The sequence below is a fragment of the Pan troglodytes genome, chromosome 11 (genome assembly GCF_028858775.2).
Source record: "Pan troglodytes isolate AG18354 chromosome 11, NHGRI_mPanTro3-v2.0_pri, whole genome shotgun sequence".
In the NCBI taxonomy this organism is placed as follows: domain Eukaryota; kingdom Metazoa; phylum Chordata; class Mammalia; order Primates; family Hominidae; genus Pan; species Pan troglodytes.
The window spans coordinates 15,051,064-15,063,844 of record NC_072409.2 but is presented as its reverse complement, the minus strand read 5'-3'; the positions used below and the strand labels follow the sequence as shown (position 1 = coordinate 15,063,844).

General features: G+C 52.7%; 1 protein-coding gene across 14 annotated transcripts in view; it reads right to left on the bottom strand.

Annotated features, from left to right (window-relative positions):
* Positions 1-12,781, bottom strand: part of DENND1A (DENN domain containing 1A) — a 542,971-nt gene that overhangs the window by 3,289 nt on the left and 526,901 nt on the right. For 9 of the 14 annotated variants that reach the window (XM_009457264.5, XM_054659070.2, XM_054659071.2 and 6 more), the window contains 2 exons: positions 5,074-5,202; positions 929-1,187 (listed from right to left, as the gene is read on the bottom strand). In XM_009457264.5, the coding sequence (XP_009455539.1) occupies positions 929-1,187; positions 5,074-5,202 (388 nt within the window). The remainder of the gene's footprint in view (positions 1-928; positions 1,188-5,073; positions 5,203-12,781) is intronic. The other 5 variants (XR_010148858.1, XM_528425.9, XM_054659072.2 and 2 more) reach the window with 1 other exon arrangement.

The window sequence follows — 12,781 nt, the reverse complement described above, 5'->3', positions numbered from 1 at the left end:
TAGTTGTGTGGCTGATCAGCTCCTCGGACTTGGAACAGCTGGGGGCTCCCCCAGGTTACCAGCAGAGGACCCACGTGTGCTGGGACTCCAAGCCTGTGCTCCGGGAACTCAAGACAAAGCTCTCGTCCCTTTACGCCAGTGGCGGTTGCCAAGGAGTTTTAGGAAAGTGACTCCAGCTACCGGCTGGCCCTTTTTACTTTTTAGATCGCAGGCACCCGCAATCACCTGTAAGCCCGGGAGGGCGAGTGAGACTCAGGGCCTGGTAGGAGGCACCTTGGCTGGGGAGGAAGGAGGAGGCCAAGTTGGAGTCCTGGCTCTGCCACTTGCAAGCCACACGGCCCGGGCGCCAGTCCCTTTCTCCTGGCCCAGGTCCTCGTTCCCAGCAGGGAACACTCATGAATGACTGGAGCTCTGTGAACCCCACGGTGTGACCCAGTGATGCAAAGTCAGAAGCCCCCACTTGCAAGTGAGGAAACTGAGGCACCGAGCGGGGATGTGATAGATTAGACGTCACAGTGGAATTACACACTGATTTGCATTCATAATGCAGAGCCAAGAACTTGCATCCACAGGCTCTGCCAAGGAGCCCTGGCAGGGATGGACGCAATCCCGGTTCCAGCAGGGGCTGCAGCCCTGCCTGGGGGTGCGAGGAGAGTGGCTGGCAGCACCCGCCCCCCCGTCTGATGCACACACAGAGTGGGGCAAGTTTCCATCGGGCTCTAGCATCTTCTCCTACCGTCACTGTTAGGGTGGTGTGGGCCCCGGCACCCTGGGAGGTGTTTACAGTCACACTGACCCTGAGCATTGGCTGAGGGTCTTGGAAAGTCACTGTTTCTCCCTTAGTCTCTTCCACTGTCACATGGGGGTCCCACCTCGTGTGTGGACAGTGCCGGCCCCCGGCAGATACCCTCCCTTGCCCATGCCATACCTGATAGTCAAAGGTCCCTGGCTGCTCCCTCAGGTCTTTGGGGGCACGAAGGTCCTCCAAGCTCTTGGCCTGGCCCAGTGGCTGCAGTGCGGCCTCCATGTCCAGGTTGCTGAAGACGTCTTCCAGAAGGTCGATGCTGGCAGCCCGGTCAGGGGGAGCTGGGACAGGGCCTGTGGGCTTCCGCACTTGCTGCTCTGGACTCTCTGTCTCGTCGCCTTCCGCGCTGTCTGACTCCCTGAGTGTCCGATATGGCTGCGGCCTGTGGGGGACAGAGCAGGCTGCACTCTCCCACCCAGGCCTTCAGGGGAGGAGCAAGCAGCCTCCAGCCCAAGCACATTGAGGGCTTGAGGGGTGCACGCAGGGGCCTGCAGGACAGGAGAGTGTCCCGGGGTCTCCGTGAGGGCAGGAGTCTGGGAGGCTGCGAGGGTGCAAGCTGGGCATGCCGATGGGCCTGGGGCTGTGAACCAGGGCAACTCGCTTTGGCTCTCACTTGCACTCAGGGGACCCAATTAGTGCCCCCCAAACTATAGGTCCTTTCATAAAACTGGCTAGTGGGCTTGTGAGCCATTCAGACAAGGTGTGAGGAACAGACAGGACTGGAAGGGGGCTCACAGGCCAGCAGTCATGCTCCTCTTGCTCCCGCCCTGCTCTGCTGTTTGTTTGGTGGCCTAGGCACAGCCACAGTCAGGTTCTGTGAACAGCCCATGGGGAACTGGGCTGGGGAAGCTCTCCAGGGGAGCTGCCTGGGCCTAAGCTTGCCCTGCTAACCTTGGTTCCACCTCTGGTCATGCTATTTCTTGCTGTGGGACCTTTGGCAGGTCACTTAACTCTCTGAGCCTCAGGTGCTCAGGTGGTGGTGGTGGTTACATGAGCAAATGCGGTGCCCGGCACACAGCAGACACGCACGGGTTGGTTACAGCATCCATCGCCCACCAGTGAGCACGGCTGTCACACAGGCTCTTCTGCTAGCAGCTTTCGGTACTTTTACACATCAAAACCTTGCAGTCATTGGCTGGGCATGGTGGCTCACGCCTGTAATCCCAGCACTTTGGGAGGCCGAGGCGGGCGGATCACTTGAGTTCAGGAGTTCGAGACCAGCCTGGCCAACATGGTGAAACCCTGTCTCTATTAAAAACACAAAAATTTGCGGGGTGTGGTGGTGCGTGCCTATAGTCTCAGCTACTCGGGTGGCTGAGGCATGGGAATTGCTTGAACCTGGGAGGTGGAGGTTGCAGTGAGCCAAGATCACAACACTGCACTCCAGCCTAGGCGACAGAGCGAGACCCTGTCTCAAAACAAAAAAGCAAAAAACAAAACAAAACAAAAACCCAAAAAACCCTACACCACTACTTTGCAGCTGATCCAAGTATAGGTAACAAAGGGTTCCACTTGCCTTCCCTTCCCATGGACCTGAGTCCCAGGGCACCACTGGGTAGATGGAGAGGCAGCGCTTGGGTCAACCCTTACCTCTAGTGGAGCCCCAGTGGGAAGTGCATCTCGAAGTGCATCTCGCCTTTTTTATATTTTTATTTTTCAGACGGAGTTTCACTCTTGTCTCCCAGGCTGGAGTGCAATGGCACAGTCTCGGCTCACTGCAACCTCCGCCTCCCAGGTTCAAGCAATTCTCTTGCCTTAGCCTCCTGAGTAGATGGAATTACAGGCTCCTGCCGTTTGCCCGGCTAATTTTTTGTATTTTTAGTAGAGACGGGGTTTCACTATGTTGGCCAGGCTGGTCTCGAACTCCTGACCTCGTGATCCGCCCGCCTCAGCCTCCCAAAGTGCTGAGATTACAGGTGTGAGCCACTGCGCCTGGCCACATCTCGCCTCTTCTAACCCCAAGTCTGGGGCTGGTGGTGGCCCTACGTCAGGCGGAGATGGGGCCCGTGGCACTGGTAAAGTGGGGGAAGGGCACCACCTGGCGGTCAAGGGTAGAATCACAGTGAAGGCACCAGGGTGGGGGACATGGGAGGGCTCATCAAACAGTCCCAGTGATGGGCAGGGACTCCATCATGTACTCTCTCGCTGAAGCAATGCAAGCAGGCCAGGAAGTCGGACTTACACCCCCACCTTATGGATGAGGAATGAAGCTCAGAGATGTTAAATAACTCACCTATGTCACACAGCACCCGCAAGAGGTGGAAATGGAAGCCAAGCTTGAGAGGCTTCAAACGTCCCTCACTCACCCTGACCAAGGAATTAGAGACCCTTTAATAAAGATGAGCACAATGAAAGGGTTTAATAAAGGGTTTAATAAAGGGTTTAATTAAAGGGTTTAATAAACCCTTTAATAAAGATGAGCACAATGAAGTCAGTCAGTGTGCTTCTGGAACTTCAGGAAATAGTGTTCTTTTGAGACCATTTTGAGTTTCTTTTCAAACACACACACAAAGGCCTGTACTGACTTCTGAGGTCATGGGCTAAGGAAGCGAGCCCTCGCCGTTATTTAAATAATTAAGGCATCAGTTAGTTCAGAGACGATATGATGGAGCTGGGCCTTGGACATGACCTGGTGGACTCCTGGCTGGGAGCAGGGTGCCTTTTCCCAAAAGGTGTTTTAAGTTGACACATAGATGAACATTTCTTATGCTAAAGGTTCTATTTTTGTTCTAATTAGCAACAGAAATAATAACTAATACATTAAGCCTATGATATCATAGATATTATTGCTTAGGAGAAGGCTAATTTTAAAATCTTTTGAAAAAAAATCGAAACAAAGATTTGACATACAGCAAAAGTCACGTGTGATGCTAGGATGACACCAGCTTAGGCCACTACTTTCTTTTCTTTTCTTTTCTTTTTTTTTTTTTAAAGGCAGAGTCTCGTTCTGTCACCCAGGTTGGAGTACAGCAGTGTGATCTCGGCTCACTGCAACCTCCGCCTCCCGGGTTCCAGTGATTCTCGTGCCTCGGCCTCCTGAGTAGCTGGGATTACAGGTGTGCGCCACCATGCCCAGCTCATTTTTGTATTTTTTAAGTAGTGATGGGGTTTCACCATGTTGGCCAGGCTGGTCTCGAACTCCTGGCTTCAAGTGATCCACCCGCTTTGGCCTCCCAAAGTGCTGGGATTACAGGTGTGAGCCACTGCGCTCGGCAAGGCCACTACTTTCTAAGTGAGGACACTGGGAGGGGAGTGACTTGTCTGGGTCCCCAGTGACCTGCTGGCAGGAAAGGATCAGGACCCTCTGACCCTGTGGGGTCAATGACAGAGGGCCGAGCAGCCTGGGGTTTATAAGGTCCCCAGAGGAACCCACAGGCCATCCTAGGGAGAGGGACCTGATGCTGGGGTTTGGGAACAGGGAGAGGGTGCAGGGGACATGAGGGAGAGGGAGGGAAAGGCATCTCCTCTTCTGTGCAATGACCAAAACGATTAACGTGCCCCCTGGAAGGTTGCTGTGGGCACCATGGGCATCCCGCAAAGGGCAGTTTCCATTTCCTTAAAGGCTCCCATTAAAAACACACAACCGTGTTAACAAGGGCAAACAGACAAAAGCTGTCTCTCTGCTCAATGCCAGCTCTGAAACACTTGTGGGTGGAGGGGCAAGAACAGGTAAAGAAAGGAGGGCGACAGCAGCTTAACTTTAGGGGTGGCTGGATGGTGGGTGAAACTTTTAAAAATCGCTACTTGTAATTGGTATGAGGCTGAGGCTATAAATAATAATGATTAAATTATCTTTAAAAAGTCAGGCAGATCAGAACACTTGGATAGGCTGGCATTTAATATACACATTTCATATGAGGAACGTTTTCTTTTTTAACTTAAACTCTGATTCCCATCTCTATGGCTTTCCAAGACGTGCTGAGATAAAGAAGGACTTGGAGATCAACAACAACTTGGTGACTAATTGTAGTCACCAGTTCCACTAGCAATCAAGCACATTTCATCTCTAAGGGGACCAATGCTCGCGTATCACCCTGTCACCTCTCTATTGTCACAGCCTCTGTGGAGCTGGCAGAACGGATGCCCTGAGAGGTGGCACGCAGAGGTGGTGTCCACCCTGCATGTTGGCACTGGGGCACCGGCAGGCAGCAGCTCCAGACACCCTCCCCCCGACACAAAGGCAAGCAGCACCAGCCCCCCGCTTTCCCCATGCAGCCCCGCAGAGTCACCAAGCCGAGCTCAGGGAAATGGAAGAAGGAAGGAGAGACCATTCAAAGGGAGCGGAGAAGAAAAAGCTCTCGGTGAAGCCAGAGCTCGGGCCCTCTTCCCGCTGGCATTCATCATCAGAGGAGTCTTCGGAGAGGAAGACCGCATAGTGTCGCAAGGGCTTTACCAGGCTGGGGCAGAGGAAGACAAAAGAGAAGAGAACAGGCAGTTAGGGGTGCCCTCAGAACTTCACGTGCAGGCGGGAAGCAGGCCTCTGGGCTCCACGCCTGGCCCTGCCTCTGTGTGCCAGCCTGGGGTGGGGGCTCCCAGGAGAGGAAGCTCGTTCCAGATAGAAAAGAAACTAAATTTGCCATGTGTCCAGAGCCTTAAACTCATGATCCATCACATAGGACCTAGTAATTCCCCTTCCATTTGGTTAACCCTCAAAGTTGGCAAAGAATCACACTGGAAGATAGTCATCACTGCTGTTTATAATATTAAAACATGGAACAACCTACACTGTCAGCAACAACTAGCTGGTGCAGTGGCTGAATCTTGTCCTCCCATGAAACGTCATGCTTATGAAGACAAATTTAAAGATCAGGATGCAGAACTGCAATCACACCGCATTCGCTGTCATCTGCTTATGGAAAAATTCATAGAAAAAAGACTGGAAAGGTTCATGGCTAAACGTCAATAACAGCCAGTGGAATCATGGGTGATTTCTTTCCCCTCTGCTGCTTTTTATTTTTCTGTGTCTTATACATTTTCTACAATGAGCATATCTATTCCAATAATCAGGAAGAAATAAAAAATAAAAAAGTTCAAGAAAAAAGTGAGCCGTGCGGAAAAGCTCTCGCGAGAAGGCCCTTTTCTGATTAGCGGCTGCTCTCTGGAGTTTCCCTCAGATGCCTCTTCAGAGAGTCTTTTTCATCTGTGATGTGGAAATTAAATATTCATTGTTATAAAAAATGCATCTCCCTTGTCAGCCACCTGTGAGCTCTACCTCTATAAACACCAACACATACACAGCCTGGAGAAACTCCACGCCCGGCTCCCATGAATTATATACTGACCAGGGCCCACCAGAGGCCATGTGCTCAGCAGGGGCGAGCTGGACCAGGCAGATCTGGGTTCAAATCCCGGCCCTTGTGCTGGGGAGTAGGTGTCTCTGTGCACCCCACCAAGAGGCACTTTGAGCCTGCTTGGTGTGAGCAGACCCGGGGTGTTCCACACCCCTGCCCCATTCTGTGGGCTGGCTTGCTCTGAGGCGAGTGAAGTCTGGGGAGAATGTGGGGTACGGGGGCTGGCATGGGCTACCTCCTCTTCCCTCACCCCGCAGCTAAAGCCGTCTCCCTTCTCTGCTCTGTATGCTAGAATTCTTTTGAGGGTTTATTTTAGGAAAGGGCAACGTGTCCAAAAAAAAGGACATGAGAACCACAGCTGGAGGGTGAGTGAGAGACAGTGGCTGCGCAGGGGGACGGGGCAAGTGGCCTGTGCCTGCACTTTGCTGCAATCCGCCAGGGCTGGTGCCCATCCCAGCACTTGCACATCAGAACCCTCACTTCCTCCCAGAGGCTGGCCAGGCAAAGAGTTTTGTCCTCGAACTACAGTGGAGGTTGAGGCTCAGGAGGGGAAGCCAGTAGCCCAGGGTTACACAACAGGAGGCAGCGAGTCCCAGTGCTGGGCTCTTCTCTGCTCCCAGGCTGCCTTGCTGGCTGTTGGGGCAAGACACAACTCAGCCCTTCCTGGACTCGAGGGGGCTCCTGGTCCAGGGGGCATTTCCCCGCCTCAGTGGAGAGGTCAGGAAGACCTGACTTGCAGGAATCTCAGGGCCAGGGCACCACCTGGCTCCTGCCACTTCCATAGCAAAGAAGACAGAGCAGAAAGGCTACTCTCCATACAGCCACCAGAGTCTCTTTCAATCACAAACCCACACTTGTCACTCTCCTGCTAAAACCTATAAATCTGCCATTCTGAATTGTGATCTTGCTGCAGTTGGTGGTATGGTGAGTAAATAAATCTGTGGAGCAAAGGGTTAGGAATAATAATGTTCAGACATTTGCAGGGACTTGTTTCAAAGTGAGGGGGAGCCCACTCTCACTCTGCAGCACTGACTGCTCTCCTGAGCAGGTGAGGGGCAGAGGGTGGGCAGGCCGTGGGCTTCTGCTGCACTCTGGGGAGCTCGTGGGATGCACTGCTGAGCGGCCATGCCGAGCTCCGAGCAGGGCAGTCTCCATGCTGTGTGTTGGCTCTGCCTACCTCTGTGGCCCTCTCCTGGCCTCCCCTGCGGCCATGCTTACCATCTCTGACCACACTGGGCCCTGGATATTCCCCCTCCCTGTCACCTTTGCTTGGAGCACTGACTGCTCTTCCGTCTTGAAGACTCAGCTCAGCGGGACTTCTATGAAGCCCACTGGAGGCTAGGAGAGCTCCCTGGCTGTGCCTCTTCGCACTTCATAGATACCATTTAACCTCTTGCCACTCTGTTTCTGAGTCAAGTTCCTCAAGGGCAGGGCCTGCCTTGTTCTTCTCTTTCTCCCCAGCTGGGGTACAGCATGAATGCTGTGGAAGTTTGCGAATGAATGAAAGCCAGCCTGCTGGGGGAACCCCCACTTTACCATCTTCCTGGAGCTGCACCACACTGTCCCCTTTCCCCAGACTGTGGCTGTGGTACAAAAGTGCTCCCCCTCTGGGCTCCCATCTGTTCTGAGATGCTAAGACGTGAAGAATGGGACGACGTTTGAAGGTGAGGGTGTCAGGTAGGTAGGGGCAGGCAGAAAGTGTTTAAAATGATATCAACAAGCAGGTACCGTGCTTTATAGAGGCCATTTCTACCCCTCACAAGAGCCTAACAAGAAGGTGTCGCCATACTGATTTTCTAGAGGGTGAGGGCTTCATGAGTCCACCCATCCATCTGTCCATCTGTGCACCCAACCAAGAGGCGCTTTGAGCCTACTTGGTGTGAGCAGACCCAGGCTAGCTGTGCACTGGGGCATCACTGGTGAAGAGGTGACCATGTGGCCAAGAAGTGGAGAACGGGGACTGCAGCCCGGATGGTCCACCCCCAGGGGCCTCACCCTCTCCTGTGAGCGGGGCTCGGAGTAGATGCACATGAGGGGACACCAGCCCCGGCTCGGGCCAAATGGAGGGAGGCTCTCCAGTCGCCCTCACGTCCACCTTGGTTGCCTTTCCGACACCTATCCAAGCACGGGCCCCCACCTCTGGCTCTGACAAGAGAGCACAGATCACAGCTTGACATGTTGGTGCAACGCCACTCAACCTGCCAGGAATTTCCGGCTTCACCCAGGAGCAAGGAACCTCTGTGCCGGGCTGTGCCCTGGCTTTGCTAAATCCAACTGCCGCAGTTCAGGCCACTGTCGCAATCCAGCGCTGCCCACACTGCTGTGATGGTGGAGGGGGCTGGGGGCTTCCACACTGGCGTGACTGTGGTGGGCGGGGCAAGAGAGGGAACCGCAGTTTCCAGTTCAGGAGCCACTTTCCTTCTCCAGTTGGATGTACTGGCTGGGCCAGGCTGGTTGGGCAGTGATTTCCACAGGAGGCCTAGCTGTCTCCAGAATATACCACCTGTCTCTTGAAAGTGGCAGGGTACATCCAGGTGAGAAGTTTGTCATCTGATGTGGTCAGATCAGAGCTTTGTCAAGTCCAGGCCACATGGATGGCGATAACACTAGCAGTAATTACAAGCCTTGGGCGAAATGCTGTCCATACAATTTCTCATGAATTCTTTATTGCAACCCCATTTTGCAGACAAAGTAGCCAAGGCTCAGAGAGGGGGAGTCACTTGCCCGGGGTCACACAGCAGCTAAAGGTAGAGCTAGGAACTGAATGTGGATTTGCCAACTTTCAACCACTACGGGATCTTGCCTCTTCAGTTTCCTGGGTCGGAAACAACGAAATAAGAGATAGGGTGTTTCCTCTTTTACTTTTAATGAAAGGTGAGGTTTCAAAATAAACTTACTTAAATTCAGCTGCCCATGTTCTCCCATGAAACACACAGTCAGATATTTGTCAGAGATAAAGGATGAACCATTGAAAACGTCCAGGCTTAAATTTTTTATTAGCTTAAGGCAGAATATGAAAAAAAAAAAAAAAAAAAAAAGCACCTTTTCCCTCATTAACCCAATTCAGCTACTCCCCTGCGGTCTGCCACCCACCACTTGCCTGGATTTTATTACACACAAAGAGCTGTCTGTGAAAAGGCAGTTTGCGGCAAACTTGGCTGCCCAGTGAGGGCTGCCAGAGTCTTGGTGCAGAAGAAAGGCTGGCCGTCCGTCATGGATCAGACCCCATCATCCCCCACGGCTGCTCCCGCCTCTGCCCACCTTGTCTCCGCATGGAGTTCCCATGCAGATGACTTCCCGAACCCCTTCTAATGTTTGGTTTAACGTGTTGCCGGTTAACGCGCGCGTGTGACAGTGGTGACAGGCGAGGCTGTTCCTTTTTAAATACCATGTCAGAGACACGGCGTCAGGAAGCGGGGACGTGCTCCATGCTCTCTGCCGTGCCGGGATCGCACCGGCTTATTTTTTAATGAGGAAGATCTGCATCTCGGGAGTTTTTTTCATGTGTCACATCGCGTGGACAAATCAGCAGCACGTCACGCTGGCCCAAAATGAAATGCTGACAAATGTAGATATTTCAAATTTAATTGACATTTAAATGTACTTGAGATAAAGACGGGGAAAAATCAGCCAGGACTTGGTCTCCGGAGGTGGTGAAGGGGAGCTGGTGATCATTTTTGAAAGGATCACTTCACTCAGGCACAAAGGATCCTCGCTTTGTAAATGTCTTGGCTACGCTGTGTCCCTCTGTCACGTGGCTCCAGTGGGCAGGTGCTGATGAGCAGGGACAGCCCCCAGGGTGAGGCCAGGTCCTGCCTGTCCGGTGGGTGCCAGTCTGTCTAACCGTCCACTACCCTCCCCTTCCTAGTCAGGCTACCTTGGAAAAGTCACTTCATCTCCCTGAACCTAACTTTCTTGTTTAATTTTCTATTTCCATAGGTTTTTGGGGAACAGGTGGTATTCGGATACATGAGTAATTTCTTTAGCTGTGATTTGTGAGATTTTGGTGCACCCATCACCCGAGCAGTATACACTGAACCTAATTTGTAATCTTTTATCCCTCACCCCCTTCCTACCCTTTCCCTGCCGAGGCCCCAGAGTTCCTTGTATCATTCTTATGCCTTTGCATCCTCAAAGCTTAGTTCCCACTTATGAGTGAGAACATATGATGTTTGGTTTTCCATTCCTGAGTTACTTCACTGAGAATAAGAGTCTCCAATCCCATCCAGGTTGCTGTGGATGCCATTAATTCATTCCTTTTTATGACTGAGTAGTATTCCATCATAGATATACCACAGTTTCTTTATCCACTTGCTGATTGATGGGCCTTTGGGCTGGTTCCACATCTTTGCAACCTTATTTTCTTATCTGTAAAATGGAGATTCTGTAGCCCTCCTGAGAGTCTTATGGGAAAACTTAAATGCACGTATTCGTAAAGGGCTTTGCATGGTGCTGAGCACACAGTGACTAATCCACTACTGTCCACATGCCACATTCACCTGCCAACAAGTAGATTCTGGGCATCTGTATCCTGTGCGGGGTCTTTCCTAGGTGTTCAAGGATGAGTAAGGCAGTCCCTGCCTTCCCAGAACTTTCCAGGCATGGTTAGTGGTCCTCAGCTGAACGTATCTCAGCACATCAGAACCATCTGGGAACCCCCGTCTCCTGCCAGAGATTCCACAGCAAAGGAATCTCTGAAGTTCCAGCTACTCAAGAGGCAGAGGTGGGAGGATTGCTTCAGCCCAGGAGTTCTAGGCCAGCCTGGGCAACACAGCTAGACCTCATCTTAAAAAAAAAAAAAAAAAAAAAAAAAAAAAAAAGTAGGTGGCTCTGAACCAAGACTGCAGGGTCTCTGGGGGTACACAGTGGCACACGCCCCATAGAGGAAACTCTGGAATTAGACTGGAGCTGTTCTCTGAGCGACCCAGGATAAGGGCTAGGACTGTTCTCAGGGAGGAAGCAATGGAGACAGAGGAAGCTACTGTACATAGGAACCTGTAAACTCAGTTGCAGGTGAATATCTACTTAAAAGCAACGACGATAAGAATTATTGTTGCCACAAGTCACGATCACCAGCATGCTCTGCCTGTTCTGCCTGTCCAGTGAACTGGTTTAGGGGAGGTGGGAGAGATGGGTGAGTGTGAGATACCAGGTCCTTCCTGCCCCACTGGGGACTTGCTTTGCCGGAGGACAGTGGTGGGGGCGTGCCTGGCTCAAGGGCTCTTGGACAAGGCTCCATTTGGGAGGTGATGTGGGAGCCGGACTTTTTTTTTTTTTGAGACGGAGTCTCACTCTGTTGCCCAGGCTGGAGTGCAGTGGCACAATCTCGGCTCACTGCAACCTCCGACTCATGTGTTCAAGCGATTCTCCTGCCTCAGCCTCCAGAGTAGCTGGGACTATAGGCATGTGCTACCATGCCTGGCTATTTTTTTTATTTTTTATTTTAGTAGAGATGGGGTTTCACCATGTTGCCTAGGCTGGTCTTGAACTCCTAAACTTAGGCAATCCATCCGCCTCGGCCTCCCAAAGTGCCTGGCCAGAGCTGGACTTTTAATCCTGAGTATGGGAGAGGATCATAATGACCTGGAGGCATCTCCGAGAGGGGCAGGCACAGGGAACTCCATGTCCGGGTGGGGAGTTCAAGAGAAGAGGCTGGAGGTTGGCAGGGACCAGGTCGTGGAGGGCCTGGAGCCAGCGCAAGGATGAGAGGTGACGTGCAAGTCTGGGGGTGGTGCAAGGCCTTGGGGTGGCTGCAGTCAAGCAGGAAGCATGCCTGGCTGCCCATCCCCCTCTCTTGGGTTATGCCCTTGGCTTCTTCAGCCTTTATTCGGGCATTTATTTGATTACTTCTCAGTCTGTAGGTTCACTCCTTCCTTCTTTCAACAAAAATCATGAATGCCAATTTCACACATCCATACCCGTGCCCCAGCATGCCCCGAGAAGCCCTTCCACGGCCACTGGCTGGACACTCACATAGGCAGTGGCCCCAGCACAGGATGTGGGCTTCAGGCTCTGCGGTGGAGGGAAGATGGGGCTGGGAATGCCTTGGGGGCACTTTCCTCTGCAGGGAAGAGGCACTGTGCAGAACACCTGCCCCTCACCCTGAGGACAGCCTCTGCATCCTGGAGCCCAGATCTGGAGACTGAGTTCTGGGAACTGTGGGAGCAGTGGTGGGGGCAAGAAAGTAGTGGCTGTGGGACCTGGCTGCCCGGATGCACATCCTGGACTGAGGGTGCGTCATTCCACTGGCTACAGCCGTGGCTCCCTCATGGCTGAATGCCCAGGCTGCGAAGATTTTTTGGGGAGCAGGGAGCTTAGCCAAGACAACACGTGTGAAATTGCTGGGCACAAAAAAGGCAGTTGAGAAATGGCGATGTGGCATCTGGAAGAGGCAGAGGGCTAGGTGGGAAGGCAAAGCCTTTCAGGGGTGACTGAAATCAGTCATGTCTTGAGGATGAGGCCCCTGTTCCTAAAGCATCCCCAAGGCTTGGTTTCCAGTTAACTCCCCGTGGTGACAGCTCCTGGGAAAAGTCCTTCCCTCCGATTTGCCAGGCAGAAGAGGCGACAAATGGGTCCTGTGTCTTCCGGGGCTGCTGCAGATCCTTGGGGGGATCCTGGGTGGGCAGAGGTGAGGTATTCTTGGCACTTCCTGCTCTTCCAGTTTAGGCTCAGGCTCCACGGCTGG